General features: G+C 49.6%; 1 protein-coding gene across 6 annotated transcripts in view; it reads right to left on the reverse strand.

Annotated features, from left to right (window-relative positions):
- The window catches only part of MSRA (methionine sulfoxide reductase A), a 421,979-nt gene that overhangs the window by 253,353 nt on the left and 147,595 nt on the right, over positions 1–21,031 (reverse strand). For all 6 annotated transcript variants that reach the window (XM_058288045.2, XM_071211861.1, XM_071211860.1 and 3 more), the window contains one exon: positions 2,884–2,952. In XM_058288045.2, the coding sequence (XP_058144028.1) occupies positions 2,884–2,952 (69 nt within the window). The remainder of the gene's footprint in view (positions 1–2,883; positions 2,953–21,031) is intronic.

Here is a 21,031-nt window from a genome sequence, read left to right on the forward strand (position 1 = left end):
GTCCTTTACTCTATCCTTCCTTAAATTATAAATTCTAATCTAAAAGCCTAGCGGCAGTTCAGTGGTCACTTTCAGAGTGGATTAAATTTCAAAGTTCCCACTTAGACAGCATTCTGTATATTCAAATGCTTAACCAGTACCTCATGGAGTTAAAATTGGTGCTGCTATTTTGCATAGAATATTAAGACCTCCGAGGCTAAAGAACGAGCCTGGATAAACACAGAATGCCACTGTTGTGTTGGTTAACTTGCAGTCAAGGAAGATGTAAGACCTTCTCCTAGTCATCATTACATGCTACTAAAATCAGATAGGAAAAAAAACTATACACAGAAGGTGACGCAGCTCCAAGCAGTATTTTCCCAGCAAAAGCTGTACTTCACGGGTTCTTCAGAGCAGTCTGGGAAGGCACAGAAATTTACAAATCACTTTGCCAAACTGGCTTGGCTGGAAGTCATGGGCATGTCTGAACATCGCAGGTTCTCCCAGGGTTTCTTCAACCAGTGCTGAGAGCCACTGACATCATGGAGAGAAGCAGGGACTTCAGGACCAGTTAGTAATTCAATTTCCAGTGCCAACACCTCACTAGACACATGACTTTGGAAAGTCTTAACATCTTTCTGAGAAGGGAACTATGTAATATCACCAGCCTTGCAAAGTGCTGGAAGGATTAAATACCCAACATATGTAAAACCGCCAAACACTGTGCTTAGCTTGGCCTTTTCAGTGTAGCTATAAACAACCCAGAAAGACAGAAGTCCACCCAAAAAACCATCTGCTTTCTCATTCTACTGTGGGTCCAGTGGACAAGCAACATAAAGTGAGAACAGTTTTGAAAACATTAATATAAAATGCTTGTACTTAACCAAAATAGCAGCCTTAATTTAGGCATCTGGAAGAGTCAAACTGCAGTTCTGAAGTAAGAAGTCTTAGATGCCAAATTAATACTCTATTCTACAATCTGTAAAATTCTGCCCTTTATATGTTGTTAACTTGTGTAGAAATTATGCACACAATTCACCTCTTTTAAAACTGCGCATGCTGGCCATTTACAGGAGGCTTCCCAGAGGCTGTGCAGAGCCAGATGAGCCTTTGGATCTGAATATCTAACAAGAAGTCGGAGCTGAAATGGGCTCGGAGCTTATCCAACCTTCTCATTCTACAGGTTAAAAAAAATAAGGATTGGAGAGGAAACATTGCTTTGTCCAGAGTCAACTAATGAAGGCCTTAAGTTAGGCTTTCAGTAAAGCCACTATAAATCAAACTTGTGTAGGGGATCCCTTCACAGAGATTTTATCCACTGCTGTTTCCAATTCTGTGGCCAAACAGTGTCACTCTCCTGTCTGGTGGAAGGGAAGGAAGTTTTCCTCCTATATCACAGCAAAGAAATCCCTGCTAAAATCGGCAGCCTCATCTCACATTTCCCAATATGACATGGAACCTGGTTTCTAACATGTCTGGGGTTTGATGAATTTGAAAGATTGAAAAACATCATCAAAAGACATTCCGACCACTAGCATCTGTGGCGTTTGCTGTCCTCTGACAAGAGACACCGCGCTAGGCCTGCAACTCAAGCACAATGTTCTCGTCTGAACATAACTCCTCCCACGCGAGTTAACAAACCAAACATTTTAGGGTGGCCATTGTGCCTCTTTCTATGAAAATCAAATTCTCCATTTAAATTTCTGAACATAATTTTTAATCACTCATCAGTGGACTTCAAAGGTGATAGCCCATACAGAGCAAGATTCACAAACATTAAGTAGAACTTAGTCTCTGTTTCATAATTCTCCAACTGTCAGCCATCACGGATTACTAGCTCTGGTTCCATCTCTGGGATTAAGAAAACTTCATATCCTGATGACACGAACTTAGAGACTAAGCTCAAATGCACTTCAAGGCTTCAGAGCAGTTTTGCATCAAAAACCCTTGCAGGGGAGTGGCATCAAGACCAGCAGATGACGGAAGCCATGGAACTAGAGGAGGCGTGAGGTAGGGGTCTCCGTGTGTTTAGGGTCGGGGAGACCACAGAACCTGTCTACAGGGTGAGGGGAAGGAAGCAGGGGAGACAAAACTGAAAATCCAAAGGACAGAGATGGTGATCCCTGAAAGCGCGATGCGGGATGGGCTCCAGGACCCTGAGAGAGAAGGGAAAAGAAGAAGGGACAGAAGGGAAGTGAGGGAGGAGTGGAGGAAGACATGAAGGGGAAGGCGGGAGGTGGAAAGCAAGCAAGGAAAGTGCCAGATGCACAGAGATCTTGAAGGAAGTTTAGGTGGCATTATATACGGAGGTGAGGAAACATGAATTTTAAAAGGACCTCTTTACCGAAGGAGTCAAGCTATAACAGAGAGGTTCCACTCAACTGCAAAATTGTGTATTGTAGGTGTGCATTCAAGGATTGGATTTTATTCTGTTTGAAACAGTTTAATTGACATTTTCTCTTAAGGAATAAGCACAATTCATGATGGAGAGGAAAGAGGTCATTCAATTAGATTGATTTTTTTCTGGAATGACAATTCAAAACTACTTGAATCCCAGCCTTTAACAAAGTCACAAATCAATGTGGGGAAAAATCCCCCCTAGCAAATAAAAACTCAAACGCTAAATTAGGAGGTTAATTGACAGTGTGGACATAAGAAAAAACAAACACACCGTTTGATATTTAGGTCGTCGAAGTGAAAAAAAGAGGGCACACTAAATTCTATAGAAGGCTACTTTCTGATCCCAGAAATCACGAAGAACGCAATAGTTTCCTTGGCTGCAATGACTTGTAAGTATCTAGAAGAGCCCAGATTGTGAAGCCCTGAGGACACTTGCGAAAACTAAAAAATTTGGCACTAGTCCTTACACACAATTTGGGCTTTCTCTCAGAGTTGATATCTTACCAAATAGAGCCATCTGTGTTCCCTCTGGGAAAGGTTCGACTGTTCTGTTGCCATTGACATGATGTTTGGCTAGAAAAAAAAAAGAAAGAAATGCAAGTTTAAGTGCAAAGCTCTACACACATACTGACACCTGTCATTAAACGCGTTGATGAGCCTATTTCCCACTTGAGCTGCCCCAAAGCTTGCCCTCCTGAGAGGAAACCCCAGAGACCATCTAGTGCAGGTCCTTCCTGGCCGGTATGGGCCGTGGCGAGGGTGTGTGCAGTCACACCCTGGCAGCGCTGGTGGTAGCAGGGCTAGCCCTGCACGACCCCTCCTTGCTCCTGGCCAGCAGGTCCCCACTGTGCCAGGGTGTCCCCTGGAAAACAAGGAAAACCCTTGTTCTGCCCCTTCAGGTCCTAACAACAGGACAATGACCCAGCCAGTCAAGCGAGAAGTAAAAACAGCAAAGTAACACTGCAGCCAATTTTTCAAGAAACAGAAAGCAGAGCATGTCATTTCACTCCAAGTCAAGCACTGCTCCCAGGAGCCAAAGACGCAAGCTTTCTTAGAGCCAAGTGGCTCGTTCTCCTGCTTCTCACTACTCTTCATCTCCCAGCTCCCTTTAGCAATCATCCTTCCCACCCGGGTGCCCGGTTTTCCAGCACAACCCTCCAACTGTGACCAGATAGAGAATATCTGAGTACGCCCCATTCAGGAGTATTTCAATAATAGCCTCGGTGATTTTCAAATGTGAATGTTTATGTAGAAAATATGTAAGAGAAGAACAGCTAAGACAATTGGACGCTGCATCACAAAGCACGCACGTTTTGATCTAATGGATGACTTAGATCTATGAGCTCCTGCAAAGGACTCAGCACTAAAGCTGGGCCTGGAGGGATCTGGCGTGAATCGATGGATGGCTCCTGCCCTCAGGAAGGACTCAGTTATCTTCAAGAGGTACAAAGCACAGAAGCAAGCTATACTGGAAGGCTTCTAACTGTGCTAAATCCTGGCACGTGGCCTAAACATCCTGGAGGAGTTCTTAGCAGAGAGGGCGAGTGTGCCACATGGAGGAAGGGAGACCGTGCAGTGTGTAAAGGGCAGAGGGTGAGGAGGCAAGCCAAGCGAGCCCAGGCAGACAGCAGCCAGTGCCCACCTGGGCACAGGCAGGGCAGCGCGAGGAGGAGCAGGAGCGGGGAGGAGCAGGAGTAGGGAGGAGCAGGAGCGGGGAGGAGCAGGAGCAGGGAGGAGCAGGAACGATTAAGGATGGGCTGGTGGGGTGCAGCCTGGCCGCGGAAGGTCTGGAGAGCCCCCGCCAACCCCCGGGAGCCCTAACAGCCCCAGGGCACCACTGAGCTCCTGCAGAACCTGATGGACTTCAAGGCTCAGGCTGCTTCAGACAGTCCCTGGGGACCCTGCCAGTTCCGGAGCGCAAGGTTGCCATGGTCACCAGGTATCCCAGCCTGGGACGGTGCTGCCATCCCGGGCTCAGGGTGCAAGCTAGGGGCTCACAGCCCTGACGCAGTCTCTGGCAGTCAACAGCACAACTAGCAGACGTGTGGGGAAGGCCGTGGCGGCCACGGACCTCACTGAGAGCGCCGATGGGCCAGGGCGCTGGTTAGCGTGGGCGCCACACGGAGGCCACCGCTCTAGGCTACGCCTACAAGGAAACGCCCCACAGCCCCTGCAGCTTGCCTCTAAATTATCATAAATTCAGCCTGAAGAGTTTAACCTAAGGAAAAATGCAAGAGAAAAAAAGGTGGCACACATAACAGTATTTATTAAAGTATTACTTGTCACAAAATATTAAAATCATCAGAATATCCAAAAGTAGAGAAAGTGCTTAGAAAAATCATAATTCATGATTTATCAAAGTAATGAAATTACGCAACGTATTTTAAATATAGCATTTGAGAGCTCTATAGAAACATGGAAAAATATTTGGGATAATGGTAAATTTTAAAAATCCTATTACACATTGGATGTAGATTATAATCATGACTAATTAAAATATGAATGGTTATGGAAAAAGACTGGCAAAGAAACATACACAAATGAAATTAACTAGGGAGATTATGCAAGACATTTATTTTTATTAATTTCCTTTGTCATTGATAGTTACATTTTTTCTGTTTTCTAGAATGAAAATATGTTAAAAGGAACAAAATCCTAGATTTTAAAAATTTTTCTGCAGTAGCTGGTTTCCCAGGACAGTCCACCAAAGCTTATTTATAGTCCAGCTGAAACACCACACATTTACAACAATAAGTATAGCCTGTTTGTCATTTCCTTTTGGATAGCTTGAAAGCACCTCAAACCCATAACGGCCTTGCGCCCTAAACCGACCCCTTCAGCATTCCCCGTCTCTGGGCATAGGCGGCCACTCACCGCTTTCTCGTTGCCCTTGACCCTGCTGGCTCCCTCATACCCACATCGCACCCACCACCAACCAGAAGTCTTATTCTTTAAACGCATTATAGGTTAAAATTAGACTGGGGAGCGGAGTACTGTGGCTAACCTAGGAAAGTGACCAGTTTTTTTTTTCAAGTTTGGAGGCACATTTCATGGCAGAAACCATCTTCCTTTCTAAACAGAAAAAATCATTTTATTGATTTGGCATTAACTACTGATATTGGAAAACAAGCGAGTGTATGAACTGGAGCCGGAGGGGGTTTCTGATGCCGACACCTGCTGCCCAACGCCGTAGGGTGGACGCCTCAGATCTGCCCCTGCCCGCTCGGCTCCACGTGCACGTCCCAAAGCCACAGGCTCCAGGACACCCCCTGCTGAGGGCAATGACTGGCCTCAGTCAGGGCTGCATGAGGACGAGGGAGAGAGTTTTGTTTATCTTGAAACCCTAGTACTTGAGGAATAGCAAGGTTAGTTAGCGCACGATCAGGTCAAAGTCAACTTTTGTAGAGATTTTGAAGGGGATTTGGAGGGCACGTTCAAAAGCTTGAGATGAGACTGTGCGTGCGCACGCGTGTGTGTGTAATGCACCTCAGGATTTATGACTGTTTTCTTCCTTGAAAACAGTACAATAAAACTGCTTGTGAATCTACCCGCAGTCATGCAAATTCAGTCATAAACCAAACATGTCCTGGGCTCAAACTGAGCCAGCTGAAAGGCTTATTTTCTGAGTGGGGGCAGGTGGATAATCAGCGGGGAAGTGGGGAGCTAGAGGACACGTCCCCTTTGTATTCTCCAGTAGGCACAATCTCCTCTGGACCAGGTGGCCAAGGGGACACACACAGATGCTGGGAGTGCCACCCTGCCCTGGGAGCTCTGGGCCCACTGGACACAGAATCACCCCAGGACTGGAAGAGACTTGGCTCAGACTCACCTTCAGAACTGCCAGCCAGCAGCCAGTGCAAGCCTACACAGCCGTACCATGAGCCCCACGATAACCCAACCTACGTGTTACACCACCGAGGTGTCTGCACTTGACTTCCCACGTTTTACCTTCACTCATTCGTGTGGTCCCTAAGCCTATCAGTGGTGATTAGGGCCACTTTTGGAGGAGTAAAAGTGCATGTATTTCACTAAGATGGCCATAAAAAACATGTTGTGAGATTTGAGTTGTGAGTTTGAGATTCTTTACGAATTCCAAAGAGAAAGATTATGTTTGTAAACCGGTCTGTTCTACTGGGTGTGATACCCTTTGATTGTTTTAGATTCAGCTGAGATGTCTTGGATTCAATTACGTTACGATTAGGGCTTTGATTCCACCATGTCGGCAGGGCGTGACTCAGGTGGAGTCCCCGCCCCCTGATACAAATGGACACTCAAGAAGACACACAGAAGATACCAAAGAGGAAGGAACGTGGTCATTTTGGCCCTGCCATGTGAAAGAAAGGAGAAGGCTCAAACAGCTACAGCCCCGGGAAGAGAGAAGAGCCCTGTGCCAGCCCACAGCCGAGATCGGAAGAAGCTGCGCCCACGGAGCCTGAAGAGGAGGAGGAAGGCGAGCCAGGCGGAGGTCGCCACCCTCTTGCTTCAACACGTGGCAACGTTTGGTGAGGAAATCAACCTCCAGCTGGACTCTTCAGGGCCCTGTAACTGTAAGCTTCTACTCCAGTTAAACACCCTTTATGAAAGCCCACAGATTTCTGGTACTCTGCCTAACACCCGTCAACTGCCAAAACCGAATGATGGGCTCACACTCTCTCCTGTGATCTGCTTCCCCGTGGCTCCTTCTCCAGGTCTCGAAACATGAGCCAGCCAGGAGCACAGTGGAGCTTATGTTTGTTCCCCAAACGCTGGTCCCCAGGAGAGGGGCCCTCCAGCAGGCAGCCAGGCCTTGCCGGCCCTGCGCCTGCCCAGGTGCCCGCCACAGCCTTCTGAGGATGATTTGACTGCTGTAGGATTTTTAAGGACGGGGGAGCAGGAGGCCTGATGACACACCCCTTGCCCATCACTCTAACAGGCTGTGCCTTTTAATGGGAGGCGGGCACTGGGAAAGGGTGGAGGGACAGGTAATGAGGCTTCTGGCCACGTGCCCAGAGGCACTGCGGTCCCATGGGAATGGTTTCCCTGCTGGTGCTGGTGTTTCAAGGTCAAAGTGAAGCAGGAGTGGGCTTGGCCCCCAGCAGAGAGCTGTGTGTGTGGAGGGGGAGCAGCGGGAAACCACAGGGTGGTCGGCAAGCCGCCCGGAGGGTGTTCAGCCTGAGCCTGGCCTCTGTCCACCCACCCTGTGTTCGAGCACCCCAAGGACTTCCTACAGATCGTGGCCGAAGAGGCGAGCACGAGCAACGACAGGCAGTAGAACTGCGGCGGTGAGGGCTGCAGAGGGCACCTCCGCAGGGCAGCAGTGAGGTGCGACGAGCTTCCAGCGGCCTGGGGACCACAGGAGAGCGTCGCCTACCCTGGAAGTGGGAGGGCCCCAAGGGCCCGCCCCCGCCCCTGTCCCCACCCCCACCCTGCCCTTATGTCCTGGTCACTGGCAAATAGGAAAGCCATGCTCAGGAAGGAAGAGGCCGCAGCGAGACGGGCGTGTGCACATGCAGGGACATCGGAGCAGCCAGGATCTGTCTGGAAAGCAATTTGGCGACACGCATGGCGAGTGTCAAAGGCATTAAACCCTTGGCCCAGGCAACTCCAATCGCAGGAATCCACTTCAGTAAGTAATCAGAACTGAGGCAAAGATTTCCAGAGATGTCTGTTACAGCACTGCTTATCATAGTGAGCAAGCAACCGAAATGACCAAACGGAAGGCGAACAGTGAAATAAGCTGTGACCTAGACAAAAAATGGAGTATTACATAACAACTTTAAAAGTACGGTCATAAACAGTGTTTTATGCCTCAGAGATAGTAATAATATAGAGTTGAGTAGGGAAATAAGCAATATACAAAAGAAGTAGTCTTAAATTTAGGAAAAAATAAAAGCACATAAAAATGACTAGAAAGGAACATGCTAAAATTGTAACAGTAGCTGCTTCCGCATACTGAGTTATGGGTGACTTTTCTTTCTTTCTTTACACTTTTATATATTTCCGATTTTTCCCTAAGCATTTCTTTGGTAATGAGCAAACTACAAGAAGGAAAAGTAAACCTCCAAAAAGCAACACTTGAAAACAAGGAAAGCCAGGCGCCCGCAGGCATATCTCGAGGCTGTAAAAATCTACACGCTTCCCTTTGAGTCCCACCCCCGTTCCTTGGAGCAGAAAGAACGAGGCTCAAGGTCTTCAGTGAACACAACCAGCCGGACGAGCTCCTGACCGTCAGGAAGGGCTCACGGAGGGCCTGGCCATCCCAGCCCGCGCGGCGCCGTGTGGGGGGTGCTCGGCGGCCGCCGGGGGGGACAGGCAGCCCTCGCTGGCACAGAAAACCCGAGGGCCACCCAGGGCTGCTCTGCAGCTCGGGAGCCGGGGGCGCGGGCGGCAGCGGGACAGGGCAGCGCAGAGCACGACCACCGAGCACCTGCTGTGTGCCAGCCCGCGGCTTCACGCCGGTGACGCAGACTGCCGCCACGCGCTCCCGGCGTCCGCCGAGCTGGGGCCGGGCCCCCCTCACAGGATGGCTGCCCACGGCCTCCGGCCAAGGCTTCCGTCAGCAGCGCGGCCATCCGGGGCCCTCCTGCCCCCACCACCAAGCGGCAGGGATCCCGGCGCCCACAGCGCTTCTGCAAAAGGCACTGCCATCCGGCTTTCACGTTTCAGAAGTCAGTTTTCACTGCCGCAATACTTTTATTAATTACTGCATTTAAGAACCTTTTCCAACTTAGGCATCTGTAATAAGTATAAATTATTAATTGATGGAAAATTTCCCCCTGAAATTGAAGAGATTGACACACACACAGGTAATGTGTACTTCCTATCGACTACTGAAATTAGTCACTTTAGGAAAATTAAGTAATCTTAAGAATAGAGATTACATTTTAAATAAGGTTCCTCGAAGGCTTAAAAATCCCTCTTTCAGCCTGATAAATGTAAACATCCCTGTGCATAAGAGTGCTGAAAACAGTTGTACTGAAAAGTAAGATTGTAAACCCAGTCTTATATTCTAAGGACGTGTTTCCTGATGATTCTAAAATGTACTTTAGATCTTTACAGAGGAATATTAAACACATCTACAGAAGACCACACGGAAATCGCGCTTCCCAGTTTTGTTTTTGAGTGTCCCCTTCAAGGCCTCGGGAGGCGAGCTTCCTGGCTGGCCCTGCCTTAGTCTCCTCCACGGGGAAAAGCGGCGCTTCCTTTCTCCCCAGCATTTGTCACTGTCAGTTCTGCCACCTTAAAATAGTCAGTGCGGCGCGGGGCATCCAAGTCCCGTGAACGCAGTGAGGTGCCTCCTCATCCTGTCCTCAGGGCGTGCCACCTGGAGCAGGCCAAGCCTCCCCACCCCGCACACCTGCCTTCACCAGCTGCTCTGAACACACTGCCGAGAAGCCCGGTTTGGGCATGGCACCACGGCTCGCAGCGCCCCTGCCCTGAGGAAGGCCGGGCCTGTGCCCTGGGGCTCGCAGTGTCCCTGCCCTGCGGGCAGGCTGGACCTGTGCCCTGGCCGGCCGTGCCTGCCTGGAGGGTGCAGAAGGCGCTGTCCGCGGTCAGCAGGTGCGCAGGAGAGGCCGGCAGTCTGCCTTCCCCACCCCGCCCCTTGGGCAGGGCTAAATGACCGGCCCGTGCCCCCCTGCCCTCGCGCCCTGCCCAGGACCGCCGGGCGGCACCGCACGCGTGCCTGCACTCACTGCTGTGCTCTCCTGGAAAGCAGTCGTAACTATTTCTTGATGGAGGCTCATAATCACAGTGGAAAACAAAGGATCGTGGTATAGGTTGTTACAAATCTTCCAGGAAGCCTGTCTCCAGTCTCTCTTTACATCAGAAATGGAGAAGGAGAGATACGGCTAAATATGTTGTTACAAAGAGAGGGAGAGTCGGATAAATGGAGGTGCTGAGTTTGCTCGAGCTGACTCTGCCAAAGACAAGGAGGCCTCCCATTGGTGAGGTTATTCTCCGCTGGTGAGAGTCACAAGAGAGAGACGAAAGATTCTACGGGGAATAAAATGCTGATAGAAAGATGGAACATTAACAAGACTCATCAAAGATCAGTTACCGAAATGCAGGTTTTCTCACGAACAAAGACGGTCGCTACAGGATTGTTCGTAAAAAGATGGGCACCAGCGCTGCATATAAAAGACTCTATTTTATGTTGTGGAATAATATACACCCATTCCAAAGAATGTGGCAACGCTACTAGCATAGATCTGCAACTCTGTACAAGATAGACCAGCTGGAAAAAATCAAAATGCAGGATAACACGTATCACGTGGTACAGTTTGTCTCTTTTTACCTTTTGGAACTTTGTCCTAATTGGTGTATTACTTTTTCAAAAATAAAATTAAAAAGGTGTTAAAGGCCCCCAGTCTTGGCTAGCGCTGGGACACCGCGGCCCCGAGACTCTCCCTGGTGGCCGCGCCAGGCTGTGTACGTCCGAAGGACAGAAGAGGAGGGCCAGCAGCTGGCCAGCAGCCCCCGAGCCCCGAGCAGTTCGGGCGCTTCCCTTCAACCCAGGCCCAGAACAGTGCCAAAGGTGACCCCGTCTGCGGCAGATGGTGGCAGAGATGCAACCCAGCTCTAAAGCGCTGAATTTATAGTGTTCTACAAGGCCTCTACACAGAGCTGTCGCTCCATTTCCTCTAACACTTCTCTGCATTCCCCAAAGTGATACCCTAATCGCCCTCTTGTTAAGGGTAAAGGACTTTAAGAAGATCAACATTCCAAATTTAGATGGAATTAAGCATTTTCTTAAAAATAAAAATAAAAGGAGTTTCAGTGTTCATCCCTTTTTATTTAGAGATGTGAGGGGGGAGAGAGAAAGAGAGAGATGCGAGATAGAGATAGATAGAAATAGAAAGAGAGAGAAAGTTCTTTGTCTTTCTGGAATTTGGTATGTCTTTTGGACTATTTCTTTGAACTTCCTGCCTCCGAAACTTTGTTTCTCTCTCCCCTTTATTTTCCCCCTATAACAGCAGTTAAGAGTAGTTTTGTTATCTATTTTTGATTTATTGAATAGAGATTTATGTTCACCATTCTTAGTTTTAAAAGAATGAAACATTTTTTATTTCCCTCGGAAAAAAAAGATAAATCAAATTTTTACTGTGAAGTCTTCAACTGATTTTCAATGAGTCAGTGAAATTGAAAAAAAAAAAAGTTTTCCAGTTCTTACTAGAGAGACAGCACACATAAATCAGGTACTCTGAAAACTTCCCCAAAGGACCTGACATTCCGAAACAGCAGCCTTGATCGTGGCTGATTAAGGCAAATTGGATAACCTGGTGCATACTCATATTAAGAAGCTTAATGGACAAAATCTTTCAAATACAGTTCTATAAATAACAATGAAGGACACTTTTAGGATGTTTATACTTTCTTCTGTGAAGGAGTGATGCAAAATAAAATCTTAATCCAGGGAAGTTATGTGGATATGAGGGAGGCTCTTAAAACATGGTCTGGGAAAATGCCTTTGGTCATCTGACTAAATGAAGGAATGTAAATTAGAGGCGGCAGTGCAAAGCCTAAATGGCCATCTTTCTAGAAAATAGGCTCAAGGAAACCCTTGATGTTCGGGCAATGGGCCAGCTGCTGGGGGGATTTCATGCAATGGGCCAGTTGCTGGGGAGATTCTCTAACGACCCCTGAACCAAGCGAGAGCCGCATCAGGTAACAGCAAGGGCGCAGGTGCCAAGGCAGGCCACCTGCTGCTGAGCCAGCACGGGGCCGAACGGTGGTCTCACCACCCAGCTGCCACCCTGGTAGGGGCTCAAGGGGAGTCTCAGGCTAAAAACGTTCCTCAGGTCCTAAATCTGATGGAGTGTTTCTGGAAATACCTGATTAAGACTCCAGAATTCAGGAAGTGGAGAAAAAGACTAGAAGCTGACACAGCTCAACTACAGAGGGATTTCAGTACAGGACCTGCAGAAAATCTGATGGAGAGTAGAATTATTTCTGGCTAGGTCCACCAAGCTCTTACTGCTATGAGCAAATTGCAGTAATCCCTAGTTCCTGACACCTTCTTCTCCCAGAAGGCTGGTAGCTCAAAATGTCAACTATGTGGGGAAAGCTGCTGGGGACGACCCTGCGTCACGCGGGCAGGACGCAGATAAAGATGAGCCACATGGGAAACGGACTTTGGCCCTGTGGTTAGGGCGTCCGTCTACCATATGGGAGGTCCGCGGTTCAAACCCCGGGCCTCCTTGACCCGTGTGGAGCTGGCCATGCGCAGTGCTGATGCGCGCAAGGAGTGCCGTGCCACGCAGGGGTGTCCCCCGCATGGGAGAGCCCCACGCGCAAGGAGTGCACCCGTGAGGAAAGCCGCCCAGCGTGAAAAGAAGGAGCAGCCTGCCCAGGAATGGCGCCGCCCACACTTCCCGTGCCGCTGACGACAACAGAAGCGGACAAAGAAACAAGACGCAGCAAATAGACACCAAGAACAGACAACCAGGGGAGGGGGGAATTAAATAAATAAATAAATCTTTAAAAAAAAAAAAAGATGAGCCACATTTCTAAGGCACGTTTCTAAGGTGGAGGCCGGGTATAGAGCCATCCTCCCCGCCACACGCTGCTCCACGTGGCGGTGAGTAGCCACAGGACCTGCTCAACGCACAAGGAGACGCCTGCCTGGGACTCTGTCGACCAGATAGGAAAGAGGGTTCCAGTGGGAACGTCTATTCCGAAGTCGCCTCTACAGGAGCACGCCCTTGCCCCCGGGCACGCTGGCTGCACGCTGTGAGTAAAGGGCATGTTTCTCCTTTGCCCAGCAGCCCCGCTGCTAAGCCGGGTAGAGAGCGCGAGCTCCACACTCACCGGCCATGGCTAAGCAAAGGGCGCGTCTTCCAGAGGAGGGAGCAAGGCCCCGGCTCCTTCCACACCCGACTGCCGGGGTGTGGGGCCGCCGCTCTGAAGCTCGGGGGCCGCGCCCGAGCTCAGCCCACGCGGGCAGGCTGGAGGAGGCGGCCTCTCCCGCCGGGAGCGCGGGGCCACCGTGCTTGGCCGCTCCCCCGCCAGGAGGGCCGTTGGGTTCCCTGCGCCTTGAGGGTGGCTGGACCCAGGAAGGATGGGAGCCGACCCCGAGCGCCTCTTCCCACGGCTCGGTGTGAGTCGCACGCCAGCGGCCGCCGGCTTGGGGCTCTCTTGTCTCTGCAGGACGCGCTGCGGGGAGAAGCCCTGGTCCCGCCACGAGGCGGCCCTGGGAGGGTCCAGGGGGCAGGAAACGGGGGCCTGCCCCTGCCACGCAGGCGGGAGAGCAGCTCCCAAGCCTGGGCGCTGGCGGCCGGTGGACCCCCTAGTTGAGCCTCGTGGGAGACGATCAGGGCCACCAGCCCCTCACACCCAGGCTCCCGGCCTCAGGACGCTGGCAGCGAGCACTTTTCAAGCTGCTAAATATTGGGATAACTGATTACATAGCAACAGATAATTAATATAATAGAGAGTTTGAATAAAGGGAAAAGTGATTTTTACAAAGGAAACTAATGACATAAGGCAGAAATTGTCTACGGCCATACCACCCTGAACGCGCCTGATCTCGTGTATCTCGGAAGCTGAGCAGGGTCGGGCCTGGTTAGTACTTGGATGGGAGTCAAGCCATCTTTTATGAAGCCATTTTCCAGAGGAACAATGTATTTTCAGGCAAAAGGATTTATAAATCAACCGCTGGAATATGCCCCATTTCTAAATTGGGAACTCTCTACGTGATTTATTTTCTCCACACATGTTGTTCCCTAGTGCGCTGGGATTGCTAAACCGGGCTTTCCAGAGCCGCCGGAATCCAGGAACAACATCGGAAACACCAAAGCAAGGCTTTTCGCTCTTCTGCAATAAATCTGGCAATTTTTATTCATTTGCGTTTTCCACAGGATTGTTAGCTGCTTTTCCTGCTGTTTTGTTTGGGGAAGTTATATCTCTGCCTCATAGTGCTTACAAAAACAATGAAGAAAACCGTTTTTCCAAAATTCCCAGGGAGGCTAAATTTACATTCATGCCAAAGGCCTAACTGAAATGGAGAGAACTTTCTGCATGTCTTTGGAGTTTTGTTTGGTTGGTTGGTTAGTAGGATTTGGGGACCTCTTTCCTTGATTAGCTGGAAGTAAGAAGATACTGGGTCATTTCCATTCACAATGGAATCTGTAAGAAATATAATAAGACCCCTCCCCCTTATCTATGGGGAGAAAAACCAAATCTGAAAGTTAAAATTCCACTGATATTAAACGAGTGGATTTTTAGCCGGGTCCTTTCACCCAGAGCCGCTTCAGGTCATAGGACCTCTATTACAAGCAGCGAAAGAGCGGGAGCCTCGTCGGTGTTGTGCTCATCAGCACCCAAGAGAGTCCACACCGCCCTGCTGCGGCGGGAGCCCCTGGCGGTGGAGCGGAGCTGCTCGGTGACGCTGGGGGAAGCGGGGTCCGGCCCGGGCCTGCTCCGCTTCAGCGCTGGCGGAAATATCACTCACCACGCTCTGGTCTCCTCCCTCCCTTTACTCAAGTCACAGGTAAAAAAACAGGAGGGGAGGAGAGGAGAAAAATAGCAATTGAATACGTAGTAATGACGTGTCCTGAAAGTTAGATAAAAAACAACAGATCACAAAGGCTCAGGTTTTTTCTCAACTCAAATGTCGCTCGCGAGAAAGTCCTTATGTGGCAGGCTGGGTCCCCACGGGAGGCAGAAACCCCGGGAGAGGCAACGTGCCAGGACCAGGGAAAGTAAAAGCATTACCAAGGGCACAAGAGGAGCTGCAGGTTATGTCCACTCGGGCGTCATCCCAGGGTCCGAAGGCTGGAGGAATAGAGTGTGGACTAGAGTGGACTTACTGATATCCTACTGTGGAACTACTGTGACTAGTAATGGAAGAAACTGTAGCACTGATGTGGAGAAAGTGGCCAGGGTGGCTGCTGAGGGTGGGGAGAGGGAAGAAGAGATGTGATGTGGGGGTGTTTTCAGGATTTGGAGTTGTCCTGGGTGGTGGTACAAGGACAGATGCTGGACACTGTGTGTCCTGCTGTGGCCCGCTGGGTGGACTGGGGGGAGTGTGGGCTACAATGTGCACCACTGTCCACGTGGTGCAGCGGTGCTCCAGAATGTATTCGCCGGGAGTAGTGGATGCGCCACAATGATGGAAGAGGTTGCTGATGTGGGAGGAGTGGGGTGAGGGGGGTGGGGGGTATATGGGGACCTCATATTTTCTGAATGTAACATTTAAAAGAAAATGAAGAAGAAATAAATAAATAAATAAATAAAAATGTATTCACCAAACGCAATGAACATGCCACAATGATGAAAGAGGTTGTTGATGTGGGAAGAGTGGGGTGAGGGGGGTGGGGGGTATACGGGGACCTCATATTTTTTTAATGTAACATTTTAAAAAAAATAAAGAGTGAAAAAAAAAAGGAATAGCTGTAGGACAACGGAGGCCCTCCGACGCCCTGGGGTGGAGAAAGGGCCCACGGAGGCCAGCTGGAGGAGGGCTGCGGTTCAGGCCACGGCAGCGCCACGCTCCCCGGCTGGCCGGCGCAGCTGGGGCGGAGCTGGGGGGCCAGGAGGGCATCAGCGGGAGTGCTGGCCAGCGGGGAGGCCCAGGGCCAGGCCTCTGCCGTCGGGGCCACAGACGCTCCCCGCCAGGAGGGCAGCAGGGCCTCGGAGGGGCCGGCCCAGCCCAAGCAGTGCCCCCCATGGCCCCACCCACGGGAGCACAGCAGGGGCCCCTCGGCGCCCAGCGCCTCCTTGGCGGACCACAGGGTCCTGAGAGGGGTCCACCTGGAGGCAGCAGTCACTCCCTGGTACACCTCGAGAGCACCCGTTACCGAAACCCACGCGGGGCAAGGGGAGGCGTGAGGGGCGCTCCCGGCTGGGACGGGCTGCCTGGCACTCCCCCCAGAAGCCCAGGAGAGGTGCTCGCCCAGCTCGTGGTGCGTGGCTGGCCTGTCTCCATACCAAAACCGACAAGGACACGAGAGGCCTGCGGACAGACGCCCGACAGCGCAGACAGGAAAACCTGTCTAGACGCTGAATCAGGAATATACACTAAGTGTGACGATCGCGCCAGGTGGGGGTTGTCCAAGAAACCCAGGGCAGCTCCAGCATTCGAAGGCTCAATCACTACAAGCCACCACATTAGCCGGCTAAAAAAGAAAATATATATAAGTCATCTGAACAGGGGCTGGAAAGGCACTGGGCAAAATTCAGTACCTAGTCGTGATTTTTTTCATAAAAAGAAAGATGACTTGATAAAATATGTGTACAAAAACCTACAGCTAGCATCATATTTAATGGCAAAAAAAAAAAAAAATTGTTTTCAGCCTTAAATTGGGAATGGGGCAAGAATGTCCACTCATTCTACCTCTACTCAACATTGTAGTGGAGGTCCTAGTTCAAAACAGCAAGAACAAGAATAAAGGGCATACAAAAGGGAAAATAAGGTAAAAAACTATTTTTTACATGCACACGTGATTGTGAAAGTAGCAAGTCCTAAAATAAACTATGAAGCAACTATTTGTACTCATAAGTAATTTTAACAAGGTCAGAGAATTCCAGGTTGATATACCAAAATTAACGATATTTCTATACATAAGCAAGGAATAAATGGGAATTGAAATTTTAAAAAACAGCACTATTTACAACAGCATCAAATAAGAAAAAAAATGAAGAGAGGGAAGCAGATGTGGCTCAGCAGTTGGGCACCTGCTTCCCACACGAGAGGCCCCGAGTTCAGTTCCTAGTGCCTCCTAGAAAAAAATAAAAACAAATCAACAAGCAAAACAGGGGAAAATACCAACTCAGGGGGGCCGATGTGGTGCAGCGGTTGAGCACCAGCCTCCCACACACGAGGTCCCGGGTTTATTCCCTGGCCCCCATACCTCAGGGGGAAAAAATGAAGGAAAACTTTTAACAAAATATAAGACCTATGCCTTGAAAACCATAAAACATTGCTGAGAAAAAGTAAAGAAGATTAAAGTAAATGGAGAGATTTACCATGTTTGTGGAATGGAAGACTCACTATCAAGATGTTAATTCTCCCCAAACTAACTTATACATGAACACAATGCTGATGAAAACCCCAGCAGTCGTTCTGTAGAAATTAACCAGTTGATACTCAAATTTCTATGAAAAACCAAAGGCCCTAAAATAGCCAAAAACTTCCGCACTGTAGCTGAAGGACGGACTTAGCTGCTTTCAAGGCCTGCCGTAAGGCTGCAGGCATCGAGGCGGCTAGCCTAACAAACAAGAACAGAGGAGAGCACAGAACCGAGTTCTGACAGAGGAGCTGAGCTGATGCACTCAGGAGACAATGAACTTTTCAACAAATGGTGCTGGAACACTTTGACATCCACATAGAAGAAATTAACCTCAAGCCTCACCTCCCAGCACACACAAATATGTGACTTGACATGGACTGCAGGTGCAAAGATGCGTAACCTGGACAGGGCTCTCCACTCTCACCTTGTTCGCTTGAAATGTACCACGTGGAAATCAATTCAAAGCCAAAACCTTTCCCCAAATCTACCTCTATTTTTACTACTCTTTTTGCCTCCTCACAAAACCCTGTGAGGGGAAAATGTGAGTATAAAGTATAACCTGAGGGAGTTCCTTTGTGGTGATGGAAGAGACAAACCCAGAGAAGGGATGAAATGTCATAGACCTATTCACCGAGAAAGTGCATGCAGTAGCTGATAGAGCCCCAACAACGCGCACATTTCAGTTAGCGTGTCCTACAAAGCCAGCTCCCGGGGTTGGCAATGCACTGTGGTTAGGTAAGACGCCACCACTGCAGGAAGCTGGCTGCAAGGCACACTGGAACTCTGTACGGTTTCTGCAACTACTTGAGGGTCTTAAACTCTTTGACATAAAACATATTTTTTAAATAATTTATAAGAAACCATAGACATAAAAATATTCCCTCATTGTCTGAAATGAGAACTTTTAAAAAAATCAAAGCTTATAAATCAACTAGAAAAGATTTTCCTTCCCAGAACATAATTTTCAAACTTCCAGAGTACTAAACCACTCATTTAAATTAAATTTCATGAGTTTGTAGTCTACATATATAATAATGTCAAAGAATTGAATAAATGCTAGTCCAATTTCTTTAATACAGTAGAACTACTGTAGAACTATTTCTGAATAGAGAAATAGCCAGAATATAAGCTCCATGCTGAGTGGTAACATGATGTTTACTTGAAGCACCTTCCAAGCTTCATTTAAAAATAACAGTGATCCGTTAATTTTATCATCTCTCCTACTGCTTACTAGTAACATGTAGAATAATCAATACACCCTGGAAAGTGGAAGAAGTTGCTCCTTGCAATTACAGTGGATACCCTACCTAATTCTGCATTTTCTTGGACCAGTAGGCACTGGGCTGGAAGGATGTACTGGATGTACATACCTGTGGGCCGCGGAATGGACCTCCTGAAGGGAGCGTGAGTACCCCAGCACCGTCACAGCAACCTGCTGCAGCATTCCCGGGGAAGTTCTAGCATAAAACCCAGCACAGATGGCGTGGGCACTAGTGGGCATAAGTCCTTGTAAGTCCCCATTTCCTTTTATATGCTTCTTTCTAAATTCCACAAATACATGTGCTACTTTACAAAAGCTTCTCCTCCTGGATGCTCCCAAAGTGGGTGAAATGCAGATTCTCGAGGGGACTCCAGAGGTAACCAGCCACGCGGAGCCCAGCTCAGTGCTCCCTGTACCACCAGCCACGCGGAGCCCAGCTTGGTGCTCACCGGATCACCAGCCACGCGGAGCCCAGCTTGGTGCTCACCGGATCACCAGCCACGCGGAGCCCAGCTTGGTGCTCACCAGATCACCAGCCACGCGGAGCCCAGCTTGGTGCTCACCGGATCACCAGCCACGCGGAGCCCAGCTCGGTGATCGCCGGACCAACAGCCACAGGGAGCCCAGCTCGGTGCTCGCTGGACCACCAGCCTCGGAGAGCCCAGCTTGGTGCTCGCCAATCACCAGCCACGTGGAGCCCAGCTCGGTGCTCCCTGGACCAACAGCCACACGGAGCCCAGCTTGGTGATCGCCGGACCAACAGCCACAGGGAGCCCAGCTCAGTGCTCACCAATCACCAGCCACGGAGAGCCCAGCTTGGTGCTCGCTGGACCACCAGCCACGGAGAGCCCAGCTTGGTGCTCGCCAATCACCAGCCCCGCGGAGCCCAGCTCAGTGCTCCCTGGACCAACAGCCACGGGGAACCTAGCTTGGTGCTCACCGTGGAGCACCTGGAGACCAGAGGTGGAAGTGTTCAACCTGTGCTCTCCACACCCAAAAGAAGATGGCCATGGAGTGACGCCATCACCATGGTAACATTAAAAAGTCTCCCCAGATATTTAGCAAATAGAAGGATGAATTCTGCTTGCTTTTAACTCTGGTGGTGGCAGAGCCTGGACAACAGCCACACAAAGGCTGAATCCGAGAAAGAAAAGTCTCAGGCAGCCGCTGGTCACACGCACTCCAGGCCAGGGGCCCGAGTCGGCAGAGGCAGAGGCGGCCTGAGGAGCGCTTGGCGCAGCGGGGCCGGGCTGGGCAGCGCTGCCGCAGGAGGCTGCTGAGGGCCCCAGGCCTGCCCGCCTGAGGCGGCTGCGCCAGGCAAAGGCGGCGCGGGCTAATGGCGTGACCAGCCTCTCCAGCTCCTGGGTGGGAAGCCCTGACCTCCGGGAGGACCCTGGAGGCGGCCGCACAGAGAACAAAAGGCGAGTGCTAAACTGAACTGCTGTAAGGGAGGGTGGGCCAGCAGTGAGAAGCGCAGGGAAACAGGGACTGGGAGAGGAAGGAAGCGTAAATCAGAGGAGCTGGGGAGAAAAAAAGTATTCACAAAAACAGAGCTGGGAAAGCAGGTGTGACTCAAGTATAGAGCTCCCACCTACCATATGGGAGGTCCCAGGTTCGATCCCTGGGGCCTCCTGGTGAAAAAGAAGAGGAAGCATGCCTGTGCAGAGGAAGCGGCGAGCCGAGTGCCCACACGATGAACCAGTGCCCGCGTGAGTCACACAGCAAGATGATGAGGCAACAAAAGAAAGACGAAGGGGAGAGTCAGGGTGAAGTGCAGCAATTGACAGGGAACCCCTCTCCACATCAGAGGTCCCCAGGATCGAATCCTGGTGAATCCTAAAGGAGAAAGACAAGAAGAGAAGAAGAGAAATAGATACAGAAAGATCACACAACGAATGGACACAGACAGCAAAAACAGCAGGGTGGGGAAGGGGAAGAAAAATTTAAAAATAAAATAAACGTTAAGTAAAAAAAAAAAAAAGTTAAAGAAAAACAACAACTGGTCAAGATTCCCAAAGAAGAAACAGAGAAAAAGAAAAGGAAGTTGCAATAAAGGCAAAGGGAGACAAAAAAAAAGATAACGGCATGTAAAAACCAAAGGACAACATGGCTAAAGTAAGCACCACCCTTACAGTAGTAGCACTGAATGTGAATGGATTAAACTCCCCAGTCAAAAGACACAGGTTGGCAGGATGGATAAAAACACATGATCCAACGATAGGTGTTGACAAGAGAGTCACCCTAGACCCAAAGACACAATAGATTGAAAGTGAAAGGATGGAGAAAGATATTCCCCACATATAGTAACCAAGAGTTGGGGTACCTATACTAATATTGAACAAAGTAGACTTTAAGTCAAAAGCTGTAGAAAAGACAAAGAGGATGCTATATATTAATAAAA

This window comes from Dasypus novemcinctus, chromosome 25 (assembly GCF_030445035.2).
Source record: "Dasypus novemcinctus isolate mDasNov1 chromosome 25, mDasNov1.1.hap2, whole genome shotgun sequence".
Lineage (NCBI taxonomy): Eukaryota > Metazoa > Chordata > Mammalia > Cingulata > Dasypodidae > Dasypus > Dasypus novemcinctus.